This window comes from Gossypium hirsutum, chromosome A04, assembly GCF_007990345.1.
Source record: "Gossypium hirsutum isolate 1008001.06 chromosome A04, Gossypium_hirsutum_v2.1, whole genome shotgun sequence".
NCBI classification, from domain to species: domain Eukaryota; kingdom Viridiplantae; phylum Streptophyta; class Magnoliopsida; order Malvales; family Malvaceae; genus Gossypium; species Gossypium hirsutum.
Genome location: NC_053427.1, coordinates 84486992 through 84505926, shown reverse-complemented (window position 1 = coordinate 84505926; position 18935 = coordinate 84486992). Strand labels below are relative to the sequence as shown.

At 33.4% G+C, this 18935-nt stretch overlaps 3 protein-coding genes across 5 annotated transcripts; 1 reads left to right on the top strand and 2 right to left on the bottom strand.

The window, feature by feature from the left end:
• Positions 1–941: 941 nt before the first annotated feature.
• On the top strand, positions 942–4167 carry LOC107949133 (ubiquinol oxidase, mitochondrial). The gene is made up of 4 exons (XM_016883862.2): positions 942–1333; positions 1796–1924; positions 2821–3309; positions 3922–4167. Exons 1-4 carry the CDS (start codon positions 995–997, stop codon positions 3979–3981), a joined length of 1017 nt encoding a protein of 338 aa, XP_016739351.1. The 5' UTR covers positions 942–994; the 3' UTR covers positions 3982–4167.
• LOC107949134 (copper-transporting ATPase PAA1, chloroplastic) lies at positions 4133–6892 on the bottom strand. Its single transcript, XM_016883863.2, has 4 exons — positions 6466–6892; positions 6139–6192; positions 5898–6051; positions 4133–4451 (listed from the first exon to the last, which is right to left on the bottom strand). Exons 1-4 carry the CDS (start codon positions 6826–6828, stop codon positions 4411–4413), a joined length of 612 nt encoding a protein of 203 aa, XP_016739352.2. The 5' UTR covers positions 6829–6892; the 3' UTR covers positions 4133–4410.
• A 986-nt stretch (positions 6893–7878) lies between these two features.
• Positions 7879–14782, bottom strand: LOC107949132 (potassium transporter 7). Of its 3 annotated transcripts, none has more exons than XM_016883861.2 (11): positions 14312–14782; positions 12688–13253; positions 12184–12412; positions 11812–12060; positions 11621–11671; positions 10865–11125; positions 10551–10603; positions 10306–10423; positions 9940–10194; positions 9182–9704; positions 7879–8716 (listed from the first exon to the last, which is right to left on the bottom strand). In XM_016883861.2, the coding sequence occupies exons 2-11, from the start codon at positions 12979–12981 to the stop codon at positions 8179–8181; spliced, it is 2571 nt and encodes an 856-aa protein (XP_016739350.2). In that variant the 5' UTR covers positions 12982–13253; positions 14312–14782; the 3' UTR covers positions 7879–8178. The 3 variants fall into 3 exon arrangements, with proteins under 3 accessions (XP_016739350.2, XP_040967536.1, XP_040967537.1); XM_041111602.1 differs by having other exon boundaries at positions 14299–14605; XM_041111603.1 differs by lacking the exon at positions 9940–10194 and having other exon boundaries at positions 14312–14614.
• Between the last annotated feature and the right edge of the window lie 4153 nt (positions 14783–18935).

The following is an 18935-nucleotide window of genomic DNA, read 5'->3' as shown; positions in this document are numbered from 1 at the left end:
CAAAAAAAATATATTTTTCAAAAAATATTTTATTATTGTTATGAGTGAGTTTTATTCAATTTTATTAAAGTATGTAATTCATTTATTTGAATGAAATTTATAATCTGTGAGGGCAATATTAGTGACGTAACGTACTAAAACATCCTTTTATTAGACGCGTTAAAGTCTTTTCTTTTTCTTTCGAGGAGTTAGACTTTTCAAATTATTGTAAATATATTTTTTATATTCCATATTAGAAGAAATATAATTTAACTTCAAATTGCTCTAATTTTAAATTTATCTTTAAACTTTAAATTATTTTAATTAAATTTTAAAATTTTTAAGGTTATGTTCATTAGGTCCTTTCGTTATTAAAATCTTTAATTTAAATTGTTAAATGACACATTAGATCTTATATAATATAATTTAAAATGGAAATTTAAAAAAAAATAAATATTGCAGAATAGATGTTTTGAAAATATTAGATTTGAAGTTTTCAAAGCTTTTCTATTAGTTTTATTGTTTACTCTTTTTTTTTCTGTAATGAAAAGACTTAATTGATATAATATCAATAGTTTAAGGATCTAATTAAAATGTTTTAAAATTTAGAGACTAAATTAAAATATGAATCATAATTGAGGGATATCTAGTGTAATTAACTCGTTGAATCAAGCAAGAGAGCTCCAAAAATACATCCCATCAAATTGGAAAAAGTACATTCAAATGAGAAGATTATTGTTGGCCGCCGGAGATATAATTCAGTAGTGCAAAAGAACGTAAAACATGTTACCCTTTATGAAATATCAACCCTTAAAAAAATTTTGTCATCCTATCAACGGCAGATTAAATATCAAGAAAATTAAAAATACACCGCGAAACACTGAATCATAAACCGTTTTCGCCCCGCCATTCTTTCCTCGATCCTTCTCCCGCTTCTCCACTCCTATATATATTATTATGGCCTCTCAACAACGACCTTATTAAGTCATAACAAATTCAAAAAAGAGAGAAGAAAATGAATCGTTTTGTATTAAGGTCAGTGAAGCAATGTCTGGTCAACGGCCAGAGGTACTACGGAAGCGGCGGCGGCGGCGGAATGGTGTATGGATCCGCCTTGGTTGGGAGGAGCGTGCACTTGAGCGGACAGCGAAATGGAGTGATGTTTGGTGGGTTTGAGTGGCGAAGGATGATGAGCTCTGCTCCTGCTTCAATGGAGAAAGCGCCTTCGGAGAAGAAGGAACAGGAGAAGGAAGAGATGAAAGGGAAAGACGTAGTTGCGTCAAGTTATTGGGGGATTTCAAGGCCTACGATCACCAGAGAGGATGGCACCGTTTGGCCCTGGAACTGTTTCATGGTACCATTTCATCTTTCGTTAGACTTACTTTATTCCTTCACTTAAGAGTTAGTTATTTGGTTCAATTTTGGCAGTAATACACACGCACGCACACATCTATATAATATTCATTTTCTCCTCTCTTTGATCAGATCTGCGATTTAACTGCTGAATTCTTCGTTTCCACCTATATTCTAAGCTGCTATGTTTTTCTTTTAAGATGAAGCTGCTATATTGTTGACTTGTTACTGTTGATCAATCTTCGTGTTTGAATGTCAATTTTTTTTTTTTTTGAAAAAGTGCAACTTCTCTTTTTTCTCTTTAGCTGGGAATTTAAATTATTAAAATGAATAAATCGGTTTTTACCGTTACTTCAATTTTTAAATAAAGATTTATCTAAAACTTCGTAATTATAAAATTCTCGATCAATCTTTCAGTTTGATGATCTAATTTTGCACTGTTTGTTTATGCTCTATAATGCAGCCATGGGAAACGTACAAGGCAGATGTTTCAATTGATTTGAAAAAACACCATGTGCCAAAGAACTTCCTGGATAAATTAGCTTACAAAACAGTCAAATTTCTTCGAATTCCTGTGGATCTGTTCTTCCAGGTTTGTTGTGTTTTACTTTCTCTGTTCCATAATTACAGCATTCCATAATTTGTTTGATTGTATTTTATTATGTTCTTAATATGTCAATAGCTTTTAGATTTAGACTGAACTCTTCATTAAATTTAACACATTTGACATTTATATACCTGTGCCATCAGTTATTTAGATCCCAAACTGTCTTGGTATGTTTAAAGATTCTAAGGGATTTTTTTACACATTAGAAAACAAAATTGCTGTGTTTCGATATTATTATTTTCATTTCTATTGTATCATATATAAATTATTCAAATTCAGATGTGAGTGTCAAGATATAAGTATGTGTCAGATATGTATATATTCAATATTTTAAATTTTTTTCTACATTTGTAGACTATCTTTGGAGTGATACATACTCGTACCCATGTCTTGATATGTATCATACATGGACGTGCACAGTGCACCTTAAGGCATTACACATTGTGGGTCTTTTGTAGATTTCTTAGTTAAAAGCTTACTCTTTGATGTGCAACTCTTTTAACCTCTTATATGCCCAATATGAGTATCTTTGGTTACAAGGCATTGAAGACACTATCCTTGGAGTGGTATATACTCGTACCTATGTCTTGATATGTGTCATATACGGATGTGCACTTCAAGGCATTGTAGATCCTTAGTGGCTCTTTTGTAGACTTCGTAGTTAAAAGCTTATATTTTATGTGTAAATTTTAGCATCTTATATGTCCAGACATAAGTATGTTGAATATCTTTAAAAGATCTTTGTCCTTGAGGGTTATTAATCAATACCCATGCCAGTATATATCTCGGACAAGAATGTCTAACACAATTACTTAAAAGTTTATACATTCATATTTATATTCAAGGCATTGAGGTTCCTTTGTGGTTCATTTGAAATGCAGAGACGTTATGGCTGTCATGCAATGATGCTGGAAACAGTGGCGGCAGTCCCCGGCATGGTTGGCGGGATGCTTCTGCATCTCAAGTCTCTCCGTAAGTTCCAGCAAAGTGGTGGATGGATTAAAGCCTTACTTGAAGAAGCAGAGAATGAGAGGATGCATTTGATGACGATTGTGGAGCTCGTGAAACCCAAGTGGTACGAAAGGTTACTTGTTCTAGCTGTGCAGGGAGTGTTCTTTAATGGCTTCTTTGTTCTTTATCTGAGCTCCCCAAAATTGGCGCATAGATTTGTTGGGTATTTGGAAGAGGAAGCAGTTTTCTCCTACACCGAGTATTTGGAATCAATCGAAAGTGGTGAAACAGAAAATGTTCCAGCCCCTGCCATTGCCATAGATTACTGGAGGTTGCCTAAAGATGCCAGACTCAAGGATGTTATAACCGTGATTCGCGCTGACGAAGCTCATCATAGGGATATTAATCATTTCGCTTCTGTATGTATCACTCATCTCTTCCACTTTCCATGCTCATTTTCTTCTTTTAATAGTTTCTCCATAGCCATCCATTTTAACATTGCCAAGTTATTGTCTTTCAATAGTAGATCAATTTGGAATGTGACCCTTATAAATTCGGTCTGAACCAACTTTGAGTTACTAAGTGTTTTGTTGATCCCAGTCAGTTTAGCCTTTCAAGTTAAGCTAGTAGCAGAGCCTTTAGATCAAATTAAGACATGATCCCTTTTTTTTCCTTAGCTTATAAGATTGAATTCAGTATGAACCAAGCTTAAATTACTAAAGGCTTTATCTAATCTTTGATCCTGGTAAGTCTTAACCTTTCAGATCAACATAGTAGCTCGATTTTTAAATCAAGTCAATACATGACCATTTCTAGCCTAGCCCATAGGCTTGAATTCAATCTGTGCCAAGCTTTAATTATTAAATACTTAGTGCAATAACAAGTTTAACCTTTCGAGTTTAGATTAAGATATGACCCATTTTTGACTTAAATCCATAAGCTTGAATTCATGAGCTAACTTGAATTACTAAATACTTTGTCCAAGACTCAATCCCTACAATATGCTTATTTTTTTGGGGGGGTATATGCAGGATATTCAATTTCAGGGAAAGGAATTAAGGGAGGCACCCGCTCCAATTGGTTATCATTAACTCAATTCTATGTTGTATTATGGATATTCTTTTATATATTCCTATCTGATGCAAAACTTTGAATAGTATTTATTTCGCATTTAGAGTATAGATAGTTTAATTTCCTTAAAGGAAAGAGAAGAGTGTGACATATTGTAATCCTCCAAAAAAATTCAAATGCATATGATTTAGTTTTTATTCGATAAACACGTGTGAAAGATGATATATGATACCATGACATGAATCATGTGATATACAACAACAACAACAAAACCCTCTAAATAAATTCTACATTACCCCCATTTTGTAAAGTTAATACAAAATGAGTAAATGTCTTGATGAATTGTACAATTAATGAAATCTATAACTTCAAAGCCCATACTGTCACATCTAAGGACTTATTATGGTTGCTCTTTCAACACAAAGTTTTTTTTTTTTCTTTTTCTTTTTTTATTGTGGTGAGACATCTCCAATAGCTTCCTCACCTGCCACTAAAAGCACAAATTTGCATGAATTATGTGGAAAACCAAACTTCACAAGCGTAAATGAATCACTAATCATAAGTTTACAAACAACAGGAAAAAAAATTGGTGTAAGATTTACAACATTTCATAATCTACTTGCAAAAAAGAACTTCATAAATTAATAGGCTGAAATTGAGGCCCAGGTTGCTCATATAACGGTCAAGCATTTCAAAATTGTTAAATAAAGTCTAGAACTTTTCAAACGTGCTCAAATAAGAATTTTTCAATTGTCGTATATTGGGTTTCAAATTATGTTATGTATATATTTGCTTTCCAAATAATGTTTTAATTCAGTTGTCATGTAATTCTAAACATATAAATAAAAACCCTAATTTGAGCACATTTGTAAAAATTTAGCCCCTCATCTATTTTGAAAAGTTTAACCTTTATATGAGTAACCCCTAACATGTTGAATCTTAATTAAAGCATTTAGCACCTCCAAAGTAACCAAAAAAAAAAAACCTGAAATATTCAATGACCAAACTCAAAGAACTACAACAACCATGCGTATGACACCAAAATATTAGAAAATGGTCCCTAAGTGTATAGCTCTACATTAAGGTACTAAAACTTAGATAATATTGTCGAACAAGTAGGGGTGTTCAAACAATAGGTTTGGTTAATACCTAAATTGAATTACTCAAAATGTAAAAATCTTTAACCGTTAATCAAATCGAAGTTTTTTTCAAATACATTAACTAAATCGAAATATTTCGATTAATTCAGTCGGTTAACCGAATTAACTGAAATTTATATGTATTTTATCTTTTGATTAAAATAAGTATAGAACATATAAAAAATACATTGCTAATGTTCATTTCAATTTTTAAATAGTTCAAAAAACTTTAAATAGAGGTGAAAACAACAAATAAGACACTAAAAACACTACATAATTAATTTCGGACAAAATTATAATATTTATTATTTAATTCGCTTAATTAACAGATTTTGAACAGAATTAACCGATAACTAAAATTCTAAAAAGTCATTAATCGACCTTCAACAAAACTAAATTCGACCACCGATCGATTAACCGAATTAAATCGGTTCGATCAGTTATTCGGTTTTAACCGAATTATGAACACTCCTACGAACTAGGTTATGTATCTGAGTATGGTCAGATGCTTTTAAAAAACAAAAAAAAAAATCATTTATTTAGAGCATGTGTCAGACACGAATAATTCAATAAAAAAATAAGAGTCAGTGCAACATAAGCAAGCCATGAAATCAATATTCAAGGAACAAGAAGTTGACCAAGAACGATGGCAACGAAAGCACTTTTATAATTATTCCAAGTTTCTTAGATTCAGGTGTGAGTATTCGACATTGCAGTCAACAAGGGTATAATATATTCGACTTTTTTCATGTATTCGAAAGGTCTCGGATTATATCACATACATGCTGAACACATACCTCGAAGCTCAGATTCGAAACCAGAACTAGTCAACTGTTTAGCTAATGCCTCCCCCAATTCCTTTTGCCAATTGGGTACAGCCTTGGCTTCGGAAACAGGCCACACCATTGCCGTCGCCGTTTTAAGATCGACGGTCGCGGAAGAGACTTGGGGCTGCACATTAAAGCAAAATGACACACTAAGAAATGTAAATAATTCGATTTAAAAGGGAAGAAAAAAACAATGGAGACATTAACTTACTTGACTTTCTAGTATTTTCTTCACACTCGAAGCACACCCGCCGCACATCATTCCCTAAATCACAGCAAATTCAAGAACAAAAAATTAGTAGCATTTTACCTTTTTTCTTTTTTTTCTTTTTCTTTTTAATTCTTCCTAAATTCAAAGAAGAAAAAAAAAGGTTAATATGCCATTAGGTACCTGAATTTGACTTCAATGTTCAATTTGGTACCTGAAGTTTTTTTATTCGGTGACTTTTTTTGAATTAACTACCTATATATTTTTTCCAAGTATCAAATTGAATATCTGAAAAATAGGAATAATAACCTTAAAAAATCATTATCATACCCCAACATTAAGAATGATAACATCGGGAGACAAGGCAGAGAGATCGTCAACCACTCCAGCTCCCAATTTCGCCTTCGAATCACCTCCACCCGTTCCTTCCCCGCCGCCGCCGCCACCGCCGCCGCTACTCCCATCATTTCCACCAAATCCGCCGCCGGTACCAGAAGAGACGCACTCCAAACGGCGGTGTAGGCGTTTGGGAATGGAGGAGATAGTCCTTAGAGGAAAAGAATAAGAAAGGACGGCGACAGGGCCAAGGAGTGGAGACTGAGAGAAAGAGAACAAAGTGGATTTAGGGTTTAGGGGTTTAGAAAAGGAGAAGGGAGTAAGAGCGGAGGGTAATGTTGAAAGTGTTGATTCCATCTCAACAATGGCGTCCGCGGCATACGGAACCGCGAAGGCAAAACACAAAACTCTATTTGTTGATTCCCAAATATGTTATCTTACATTCTTTAATAAAATTGCGCCAAAAGTCCTCAAACTACTACTCATATTTTAAATTGATCTTAAATTTTAAAATTTTTTAATTACATCCCTAAACTTTGGAAATTATATAAATTAAGTTCTTCTGTTATTAAAACTATTAATTTTTAATTTACTCCATATAAGATTATTAACAATTTTGATAGCCGAATGACTTGATTGATATAAACTCCAATGTTTGAGAATATAATTAAAATGCTTTAAATTTTAAAGACCAAATTCGAATACAAATCATAGTTTGGGGATATTTGGAAGAATTTTTTTTTCCTTTTTTCTTTTTATTGAAAATCCAAAAAAAAATGTGTTTTATACAATGGAGATTATATTATTTTTTTTATTTTAAAAAATTAAGTAAATTAATTATTATAGGCTAAATTAAAAATTAAATAAGTTGTTTCCATGAAAAATTTCGTCTATTTTAAAGTAGAATATTCGTAGATATCCAAACTTGCATCATTGTATATTATACTAACTTAGAAATTTTAATTTCTATATTTTAATTTAATGAATATTATGTGATTTTTTTTATTGACCTGTACTTTTATCTAGTCGTCATTTTTTTTAATATTATATGAAAATAATAAGATGAAACGTTTGACAAAATTAAACTTAGAATTCATATTCTATGATTAATGGCAAGAAAAAATCATGAAAACTTTAAAACAAAATCATTAAAACTCGAGCATATCATGAATTATTAATTAAATTGTTTTAGATACTTCTTTAGAAATATAATACAAATTAAATTGTGACACACTCACAGTGTAAGTTAATAATAATAAAAATGCAACCAATTTATAAAAAAGATATTTTAAATACCAAATAGTGAAATTATGATATTAAAAACAAATATTTCTTTTATTATTTATTATTTCATAATTAAATTAAAATCTAAAATCCCACCTCCTCAAATGATCACACTGAACTACTAAAAAAAAAACTATTAATTACAACTATAGTCCGTTCAATTTTTTACAGTACACTGATCATAACCATTCACACGTGTAAATCCCACCTATGAATTGTGTGTAAATAAAATATTTATTTAAACTAATAAGCGCGTGGAAGAATACAAATAAACATCAGAATGGATACATGATACTAAAATTTGCTGATTCAAGCGCCCAGCTTTGCTCAACACAATGGTGAATTTGCATCTCTTGTAGCATGCTATTTGAGCGCCGGCCTTTCTTAACCACTCCTCCCTGATTTGAGTACACACATCGGTTCTTAAACCATGTAAGTCATGCCCACCTGAATAAGATGTGAATGCGGCACGCTCAAATTTGCAATACCCCTCCTGCAGTTCTTTCTCAAGAAAGCATAGAAGTAATTTATAACCAGTTTCTTTATAAACCAAGAATCTTTTCTAGCCCTAATGTCTCCATGTCCGAGAAGATAAACTACCCCAGATTCCTTAGCCTGCCGTATAAAAGATAGCTCCCTTTCTAGACTATGCTCGGCATCAGATATCGATGGACTTGCAGGGGAGCTGGGGTTTACCTCTTCAGAAATGCTTGCTTCTGAAATGGAATTGCTGGAGCCCCTAAACTCAGCCAGCAGAGGAACACCAAGTGAGTAAACACTTCCGTTAGGATCTACGAGAACTCTTGAGAAAGATGTATCCTCCTCGGAATCTGCGTCTTCGTCACCATCACTTTCCAATTGCCTTTGCTGAGCTTCCCGACGAATGAACTTCTCAAGACTCTCCATCAGCAGCTGCTCAAATGCCTGGTGATTTTCCTTACGGACATCCTTGTAACCATACCTGAGAAAGTGGTTGGTCAGTTATCTGAGAGAATGCTACAAGGGGAAAGGGTGAACAAAGGCAAGAAATACAAAGGAATTGCGCACATAGTATAAAAAAAAAGAAGATATAATACATCAAAGATGCTTGTTCAAAAGAGATTTAGTGAAGTAAATTAGTTCATCCTTTACTCAATTTGACCCCCAAATTAATTCCACAACTCCTGTCCGAGTAACATTTTAACAATTCCAATTAGTTATACGCATATATATGTGTGTGTTTTGAGGTTGCAAATCCTTGGTCACTGGAACGAAAAGTCCAGCACTTCACCAACAGACATGTCTATTAGACATTCCAGTTAGTTTTTATGAAAAATCTTGCAGTACAAAACTTGAACCTGTAAAGCGATAGCACACAGCATTGGAGGAAATGGAATATCGATCAGGCAAGATAATAGGATCTAAGTTTCCAGCCAGAGAATCTTACCTAGCAATACACCGAAACAGATGGTAACTTTTGGGGCAGATTCGCCTGAAAAAAAATCTTTCATTCTGAGGGACCACAGGAACAGGGACATATTTTATGCAGACAAAGATGATCATGGAGTGGATAGCAGGGAGTGTGGTTATAAAATGACCGAATATAGCTGGTACTCCTTTCGCCAGCTCATTGTAAAGCAAGCCAATGCCAGGAGCTCTGATTGTTCCAAGATTGCAGCCTATTTCTCGCATCAAATCCATTGGCAGTTTTCGCTCCACTTCAGTTTCATACTTAAGCTTGCTACCATAATTCCAAATGTACATAATGACAAACATTATGACAGCAAAAACCAATATTACCCAACTTCCATCTGTCACACTCCATAAAACTGACGAGAAAAAAGTCAATTCCAAACCCAGGAAGAAAACCACAAAACTCAGCACGATTATGATGTTTAGCTGCCATATGAGAAGCATGACAATCGTGACTAAAATAGTGGTCATCATCATGACTCCCAGCTCAGCTATACCTAAGAACAAATCAATAACTAGAAAGATGAGAAGCCGGTTTAATTTAAAGCAAGGAAAAGGGTAAGAAGATTTCTTTATCTTTAGTAGTTTGATTCAACACCCCAGAAAAATAACTTGATAGTACTTTATATTCCACGAATCTAAATTTTTATTAGTTACATGACACCAAAAATTCATTCAATGATGACAAAAGTGATGACTTAGTATAACCAAAAGACTAGGAAGAAATATTACCATATGCATTTCCAATCTCGTTAATGCTTGACATAGAGCAAACTAAGACCAGGCAACCTACCAGCAAAAACCAGTTTATGACAGGAATATAGATCTGGCCCATGAACCTTTTAGATGTGTGAATGATTTTAAGACGAGGGAAACAACCAAGATTAGATGACTGCTTTATGCACGAAAATGTGGCTGTTATCATTGCTCGGCTAGCAATCAAGGCAGCAATATTAGCTATCAGTAAGACCGGCCAGAAGATGCCACCTACGTGGGGCAAAACAGTTTTTCTGTTTAGAGTAAGGCAAGTGTGACAATTTTCCAAAATAAAAGAAAAGGTTTTAATCCAACTAATTTGTGATAAAATGTGAAACTTACTAGGAATTGAAAGAAAGAAAGGATGCTTCTCGGCACCATTAAGATTTCCTGTAAGGTATGCTGCTTGACCCAAATAACCCAGCAACAGGCAAGGCAATACGAGAAACACAAATGTAAGCTGCAAACAACCACTATCACACAAATCAAAAGATTGTAAGAATGAGAGTAGGGGACTACCAGCAATTATATCTACAGGATGTGCAAAACGCAGAACATTAGGTGACTGAGTTTTCTTGCTCCATTACCTGAATTGATCGTACAGAAAAGTAGCAAAGATCTGCAAACATTGCTTCAGACCCTGAAACATAAACCATCATCAGAACAGTAAGATCGTATAGAATGACCTATATGACCATTGATGTCCTAGTTCAAATTCATCAAAGCTCAATCAACTGCATTACTTTAGCTGAACTTTGTTGACAAATTAAAAAGTTACTTTCCAAAAAGATTTTGCAGTGAGACATTCGCAGAAATTATCCTTCACAAAAGAAGGAAAATTGATTAAAAATAACAATATTAGTTGACCTTGAAATACAATAATCTTCACTTAATGTGTTACCTGTTGCACATAACAGACAACCTCCCAGCGCATACCAGGCGTTAACTGAGTTTCTCTTGAAGTACAAATAGATGTGAACGGGATTAAATGCCCTCAAGACACTTGCATCATACTTAATAAGATTGTAAATTCCAATGCCTGCTAAAGAACAAAACCATATGAACAAAGCAGGGCCTACAGCAAGTCCTACTTGACTTGTTCCAAACTTCTGTACACTGAACAAAATTACAAGAAAGGTAACTGATATCATCACCACTTCATCTGCAAGTAAAGAAAAGCAAAGAAGGAAATAGAAGAATTAAGTTAATGAATATTTACCTGTAATAATATAGCAAAAACTATTAGATGTAAAAGCAGAAAGGCAAAAGGAAAAAGACCACATTGTTTATAATACATGCAGAGTTAGGAATTAGCCAAATTATAAGCTATAGTCTAACTAAAGTTAAATTATCATTACAAATGGCACACGATCAAGACAAAGGCTGCTGAAGAAACACAATGAACAATTGTTGACTCAGGGTCATTCAAGAAGCTATGCGATCTACAAGCTAATAATATGCACCACCATCCCATACTATATCCAAATAACAAGTTAATTTCAATAACATATTAGTCAAAATATGCAAATGAATCCTAGCCAACAAGGTCAATTGAGAACAGATGTCCTTTCTAAGAGAATTTACTAACAGTGAAAAAGTGAGGCAGAAAAGCAATAATGTTTTATAAAGCTGATAATAGCATAAAATACCACCTTACCTTGTTCAATTGCAGCAACTCCAACCTTCAGACCACCAACAGCAGACATTACTATAAAGAGATATATACACACAAAAGTTATTATCTAAACATTGAAAATGAGAAATCAAACCACTTAATGCTCTATTCCATCATAGCAGTTCTGTAAAAAAAAAAAAAAAAAAGAAGGCAAGAACAATAGATATGGAAACCTGACATTGCTGGGGTAACAACCCCATCAGCTATCACCATAGAAGTGCCAGCAAGCACTAACACCAGAAGGAGTTTCTTCAGAGTCAATGAAGCCTCTAGTCTCTCCTTTATTTTAAGTGATCTCTCAAGTTCAGGAGATGGCAACTTTAGTATGAAGTTAGATATCCGGGTATCTGATGGGAGCTGATTTGGGAGAAGACTGACCTTAGCATGCTGGCAAATCAATGAGTACAATGCAAAAGTACCACCTTCAAGAAACCAGCAACAGAAAATGTAAAACAGTTGACTTGGAATACATATATTTAACATATATGTTTAAGGCCTCCATAAAAGATCATGAATAGGGACTTGATTGGGAACATCTGACATACCTTCACCGTCATTGTTTGCCCAAAGTACAATAAGGACATATTTCACAAGGGGGACCAAGAGTAAGGTGTATAGAACTAGTGATAGTGCTCCAATAACATCTTCGTCTCCCTTGATAGGTGCCTTGCTAAACATCACACTGAATGTATATAATGGACTTGTTCCCACATCACCAAATACAACTCCGAGGGTCTGAAAGGCATGTATTATTCTCCTTGCTATACCTAAATCCTGAGATCAAATTTAAGTAGAGACACATAAAAAGTAAGCAGCAAAATTAAAGAACATAAAAAAAAATAAAACTAATCTAATTTTCGTTACCATGGTTATTATAGGATTACCAAATCATAACCCATTAACTTCCATATAAGCCAGACAAATTAAAAGGTCCAAATGCATGCTTCAATGCAATCAAATCAGAAACCAAATAAATTCGAGCTTCCAAATTATGAACAGAAAAAATAACCTATTAGATTAGCAGAACAAACTCGTAAAGAACAATGTACCTCGTAGTCACTTCTATGTGCGCCATGGACTTCGAGTGCTTCGACGTCAAAGGAATCCACGCGTGGTTCAGTGCGGATCAAACGGTGTTCCTGATTATCCTCGTCTTCTGAGTCCACCACAGCTCGATGCGGTAAATCATCGTCGCCGTCGCCATTGTCTTCGATCTCAAAGTCGTCTTCGCCTGGGAACACCCACCGAGAATCTAACGAATCCCTCGAGGTTAATCCTACTCTTATATTGATCTCTCCTTCTCTTCCCGAAGATCCGCTACCAGAGATGACCTCCTCCGCCATGAGAGAAAAAATATATATAAGAGATCAAGACAGTAGTACTATAAAGGGAAAAAAAAGCAGTGAGTTTAGGGTTTGGGTTTTCGCATTTTGGGGTGTAAATTTTGGGGATGGTTCTCGAAGATCATGCCGTGAACGGAAATGGAAAACGCTGTGTTTCAGTGTGCGTGTTATTTTAGCAACTTTCAGAGTTCTAGCTTAGCAGTAGGATATATCCACAGGAAGTGTGTTGAGCTTCACACGGTCAGGCACGCGATGATCTCCATTTTGATATCCTGCAGGATTCTAATATTTGTCACATGTTTGTATTAAAAACTTGGGTAAACTATTCAAAAAGTCAATTTTGTTTACTTCAACTTCCATTTTATTCACTTATATTTAAAATATTATATTTTAGTCATTTATATTATCGTCTTGTAACATTTTAGTCATTGAGGTTAATTTCTATTAATGGTGAAATGGTAGGCTGACGTGACAAGTTAAATCATCGCTTCAAACATAAACATAAATTTTAGGTTAAATTATACAATTGGTCTCTATATTTTTTATTTTGAGCAATTAAGTTAAATTATACAATTGGGATCAATTGCTCAAAACAAAAAAATATAAAGACCAATTGTATAATTTAACCTAAAATTTTTGTTTGAAACAATGATTTAACGTTGCATTTCAGCCTACCGTTACTCCGTTAACGACAATTAATGACTAAGTGACCAAATGTTACAACATGTTAATATAAATGACTAAAACGTAATATTTCAAACATAAGTGACTAAAATGTAACCTGAATAAAATAAAAGTGACTATTTTGATAGTTTACCCTAAAAAATTCCAATTACATGCCGATTAAGTCTTGGTTAGATTGGCATGTACATTGTTGCCAATGCAAGAGCATATATATGAGTACTTTGAGTGTATTGAAACGCATTATCCTACTATTTATAAATTGATAGCGATTATAGCTAGTTCTAGACATTGTACTAAAAAAGAACATAAATTTATGGCTAGTTCTAGATATTGTACTAAAAAAGAGCACATATATGAGTAAAATTTATAATGAAACTGTTAAAAAAATCAATTTAAATGATTACTCATTTAATAATAACATTTTCGTTAAAAATTACAAAATATATCAGTACTTATATAAGAAATTTTTCAATGAAATGTTATATTTAAATGGTGTTAACAGATATTATTAATTGATTTTTTTATTAATTTCCCTAAACTAGAATCGAAATTCTCCCAATAAATATCATCCTATCCTCTACTTAAATATCCGCTTTATTTTCTCACCAAACCCAACTAAAACCATGAATTTACCTAATTTACTTACGAAGTTCCAACGCTCTGATCTCCGGCGTCGATTGTTGGATGGCTTCAGGATTTCAGTAGTAACCTTCCTCCCTAGTGTCTTTCTTTTCACCGTTCAGATTCTCAAACAAAGACTTGGAGCCCACTGAACTTGAAAACTCAAATCAGATGGATTTTTTTTCTCTGTGTTGTTTTTTCCTTTTCTGGTTTTCTTGTTTCAACAACAAACAGGCGTTAGCTAGCCCTAGCAATTGAGGATTTGACAAAAATAAAGTATATGGAAAACTAAATTATACTCTCATCTTTTTCGAAGTGTAGCGTAGAAACTTTTTTTAATTAATAACATATAATTATGTAATGGAATTAGTGGTTTTTTATTTTTTTGGTGATAGGATGATGGAGTAGGATTTGATAGTGAAGAATTGCCCAAATGAAGATAATAAATTATCAAATGAGATGAATTTTGATGTTGAAGAAGAAAATAAAAGATCAAGAATTACCCAAATGATTTTTTATTTATTTGATAAAAATATTTAATTATTTTTTAACAATTTTTTAGATTTTTTAAGATTTTATGTATAATTTAATGTTTATATATATTTTTAATAGAAAAAGATATGTGGCGAGATTTAATTGGCTACCAATTTTGTTTAAAGTATGTTAATAAAATGAACTAAAAACTATAACATAAAAATATTCTAGTGTGAAATTGGGACAAAAAAAAATACCAAAGTAAAAAAAACGAGTATGCTTCAAGGATCAAATCATTAATAAAACTTTTATTTAGAGATGATATAAAAGTATGAAAAGAAAAAAAATCATAATAATAGTAATTATAATTTAAAAAAGATTAATTCTGTAATTTCATAATTGAATTAGTGACACAGTTAAGAGGTGACATAAAATTAATAAAGTACTTAAATAATAGTATAGCCCTCTATGTTTATATCTTTTGTCAAATTGATTCTTTTTTTAAATTAAATTTGATTATTAATATTTTAAAAAGAGTTAAATATTTTTTTAACAGAAATACTAATTAATTTTAAGGCGTAAGGATAAAATAAAATCCTAAAATGAAAAAGCAATTAAGCTTTTGGGAAAAAATTCATCCTTTTAAACCCTTAATGATTAAAAAAAAATCGTTTAAGTCTTTCTGTTAATGATGCTAAGATGGCAAACAACACTGAAGTAGACGTTAAAATTTAAAATTTAAAATTTTAAAATTAAGATATTAAAATTTATTAAATATTATAAAATTTTAAGTATGTAAAAAATCAATAAAAAAATATGATAATTTCTTTTGCTTTTTTTCAAGATTTATTAACTACCCAGAAGATAATATATCAGAACAAATTCCATAAAATTGAAACTTGAGCACTAAATAGCCTAAACATAGTAAAATTCTTGAATCAGTTATCACAGTTCATCAAAACTTCTCAAACTAGCAAAACACCAACAACTACCCCTCTTTTATCTCCTCTTAGGCTCCCACCTTCAGAAGCAATCTACCAAACACCAAAACTAGAAGGAATTCGAAAAACGCTTTCGCGTTAGCTATTTCCTTTGAATCCTTTGAAGCATTTTCACAAGCATTTAGCAGTCATGGCAAAAGACGGAGCCGCAACAGCCTACAACTGCACGTCCATAACCAACGCCAAGAAAATCACCTTCTCTGTCAAGGTGGGGGCTTGCCCAAATGGTCCGTGGCGGGGTCATTGTCGAAGTCTCAACCCTCAACCAAGCAAAAATTGGTAAGGGACAAATCTAACTGATCAAATTGATAAAATACATAATTTTTAAAAACTAAATTTTCCATTATACCTAAAAAAAATAAATCAACATACTTTAGTTTAAAAGTGTTTATGGCTCAAATTATATTGTTTTCTACATTTTTAAACTCTAACTCAAATTACACTCATCAAAGAATCTAAATAATCCATTAAATTTAAATAAAATATTAGTAAAAGGAACTCTTCTATCTTTTTTAATTTCAAAATTGAGTATATTTTTGAGTATATTAATTCCTTTTAAAAAGCAGAGCAATTTAATTCTGTCAATTTTGAAAGCAAGTAATTAATGATAATTAATTGTGATATTAATATTTTCAGTCGATTGTATATAAACTTGATTGGTATAACTGTTGAAAAGTCAATTAAAGGGGGAGTTGAAAAGTCAAAAATGGGAGGTGCAAGTGGCACCGAAAGAAAAAATGGGAGGCAAGTTGTTTAAAGTTGAATGGGATAATTATAATTTTGGTCCCTAATTTTTAAGCCATTTGCAAATTAGTCCCTGAACCTCAACTATAAATAGGCCTAACCATTTCTCATTTCAATCATCCCAACCAATCTTTCTCTCTTAGTTTTCTCTCTTCTCCCATTTGAGAATTCTTAAGGAATTCTATTTGTTTGTAATATTTTGGAGATAGTAAAGTTATCATCTGGTGTTAGTGCCCGAGGACGTAGGTATAATTTACCGAACCTCGTTAAAACTCTTGTGTTTTTTCTTGTCCTATTTTTCTTTCAATATTTGAGGGTATAATAGTAGTATTTAATTGTGCTATTAAATTACGATAGAATGGATATTCTGACTAAGGAAAGACTTGGTATTAAGAGATCCTTGTGATCCACCTCTCTTTCCTGATAATTGAACTTTGTGTGATTTTTTAGTACAATAATTTACACGCTTCCGACCCTATTGGAACAACAAGTGGTATCAGAGCCGAAGGTTAATCGTAGTATGCTCTGTGGTTGCAGTTTAAACTGATCTTCCACATCAGAAAAGATTTCCTTAGGTATATTGAAAGATTATGGAGAAAACGGTCGGTGTAGGAGCTTCAACATCGTCCATGTGGACAAGACCGACAATTGCAAATGCAAGATTGGCTGTGGAGATCTTTGATGACACGGGCCATTTTGGTATGTAGCAAAGTGAGGTTCTAGATGCCCTTTTTCAGCAGGGTCTAGACATTGCCATTGATGAAGAGAAACCAGATGATGTACAGGAGAAAGATTAGAAGGCGATCAATCGGTTGGCATGTGGCACAATTCGATCATGCCTTTCTCGAGAGCAGAGGTATGGTTTTTCAAAGGAGACTTCTGCAAATAAGTTGTGGGTAGCACTTGAAGAAAATTTTTTGAAGAAAAACAGTCAAAATAAGCTCCACTTGAAGAAAAGACTGTTTCGTTTCACTTATGTCACAAGTACCACAATGAATGATCACATCACCAAATTTAATCAGTTAGTCACTGATTTGCTAGTTCTAGACATTGTACTAAAAAAGAACATAAATTTATGGTTAGTTCTAGACATTGTACTAAAAAAGAGCACATATATGAGTAAAATTTAATCAGTTAGTCACTGATTTGCTGAATATGGATGAGACATTCAAAAATAAAGATTTGACTTTGATGCTGTTGGGGTCACTTCCTGAGGAGTTTGAGTTCCTAGAAACTACTCTACTTCATGGCAGGAGTGATATATCTCTGAGCGAAGTCTGTGCGGCCTTATACAGTTATGAACAGAGAAAGAAGGACAAATAGAAAAACTCAATCAGAGATACAGAAGCTTTAGTAGTCCGAGGTCGTTCATACACTCGGAAGAAAACTCAAAAGGGGAGATCAAAGTCAAAGTCTAGACTCGGGAAAGATGAATGTGCCTTTTGTCACGAGAAAGGCCACTGGAAGAAAAATTGTCCAAAGCTGAAGAATAAGGGAAAAGCTGCTGTAGATGCTTGTGTTGCAAAGCATGATACCAGTGACTCTGAACTATCACTGGTTGCATCATCATCGTCGTTCCATTCAGATGAGTGGATATTGGATACGGGTTGTACCTATCATATGTCTCCTAACCGGGAATGGTTCTCTGATTTAGTAGAACTAAATGGAAGAGTTGTTTATATAGGCAATGACAATGCCTGTAAAACTGTTGGGATAGGTTCAATCCAATTAAAGAATCAAGATAGATCAACCAGAGTTCTGACTGATGTTCGGTACGTCCCCAGTTTGAAGAAAAATCTCATCTCATTGGGAGCCTTGGAATCCAATGGTTCAGTTGTTACTATGAGAGATGGGGTTTTAAAAGTGACATCTGGCGCACTTGTGATATTGAAGGGCATCAGGAAAAATAACTTGTATTACTACCAAGGTAGTACAGTTATTGGAGCAGTCGCTGCAGCTTTCGGTAACAAAGAATTGGACTCAATGCAATTGTGGCATATGAAGTTGGGACATGCCAGCGAAAAATCCTTGCAAATTCTGGCAAAGCAAGGATTGTTGAAAGGTGCAAAGGCTTGCAAATTAAAATTTTGCGAGCATTGTGTTCTGGGAAAGCAAAATAGAGTGAAATTCGGCACTGCTATCCATAATACAAAAGGTATTTTGGAATATGTTCACTCAGATGTATGGGGGCCTTCCAAAATATCTTCGTTGGGAGGAAAACACTACTTTGTTACTTTTGTTGATGACTTTTCCAGAAGAGTTTAGGTGTATACCATGAAAACTAAGGACGAAGTGCTTAGAGTTTTTCTTAAATGGAAAACTATGATCGAAAACCAGACTGGGAAGAAAATCAAGCGGCTTAGGACGGACAATGGAGGGGAATATAAAAGTGATCCGTTCTTCGATGTATGCCAAGAGTATGGTATTGTT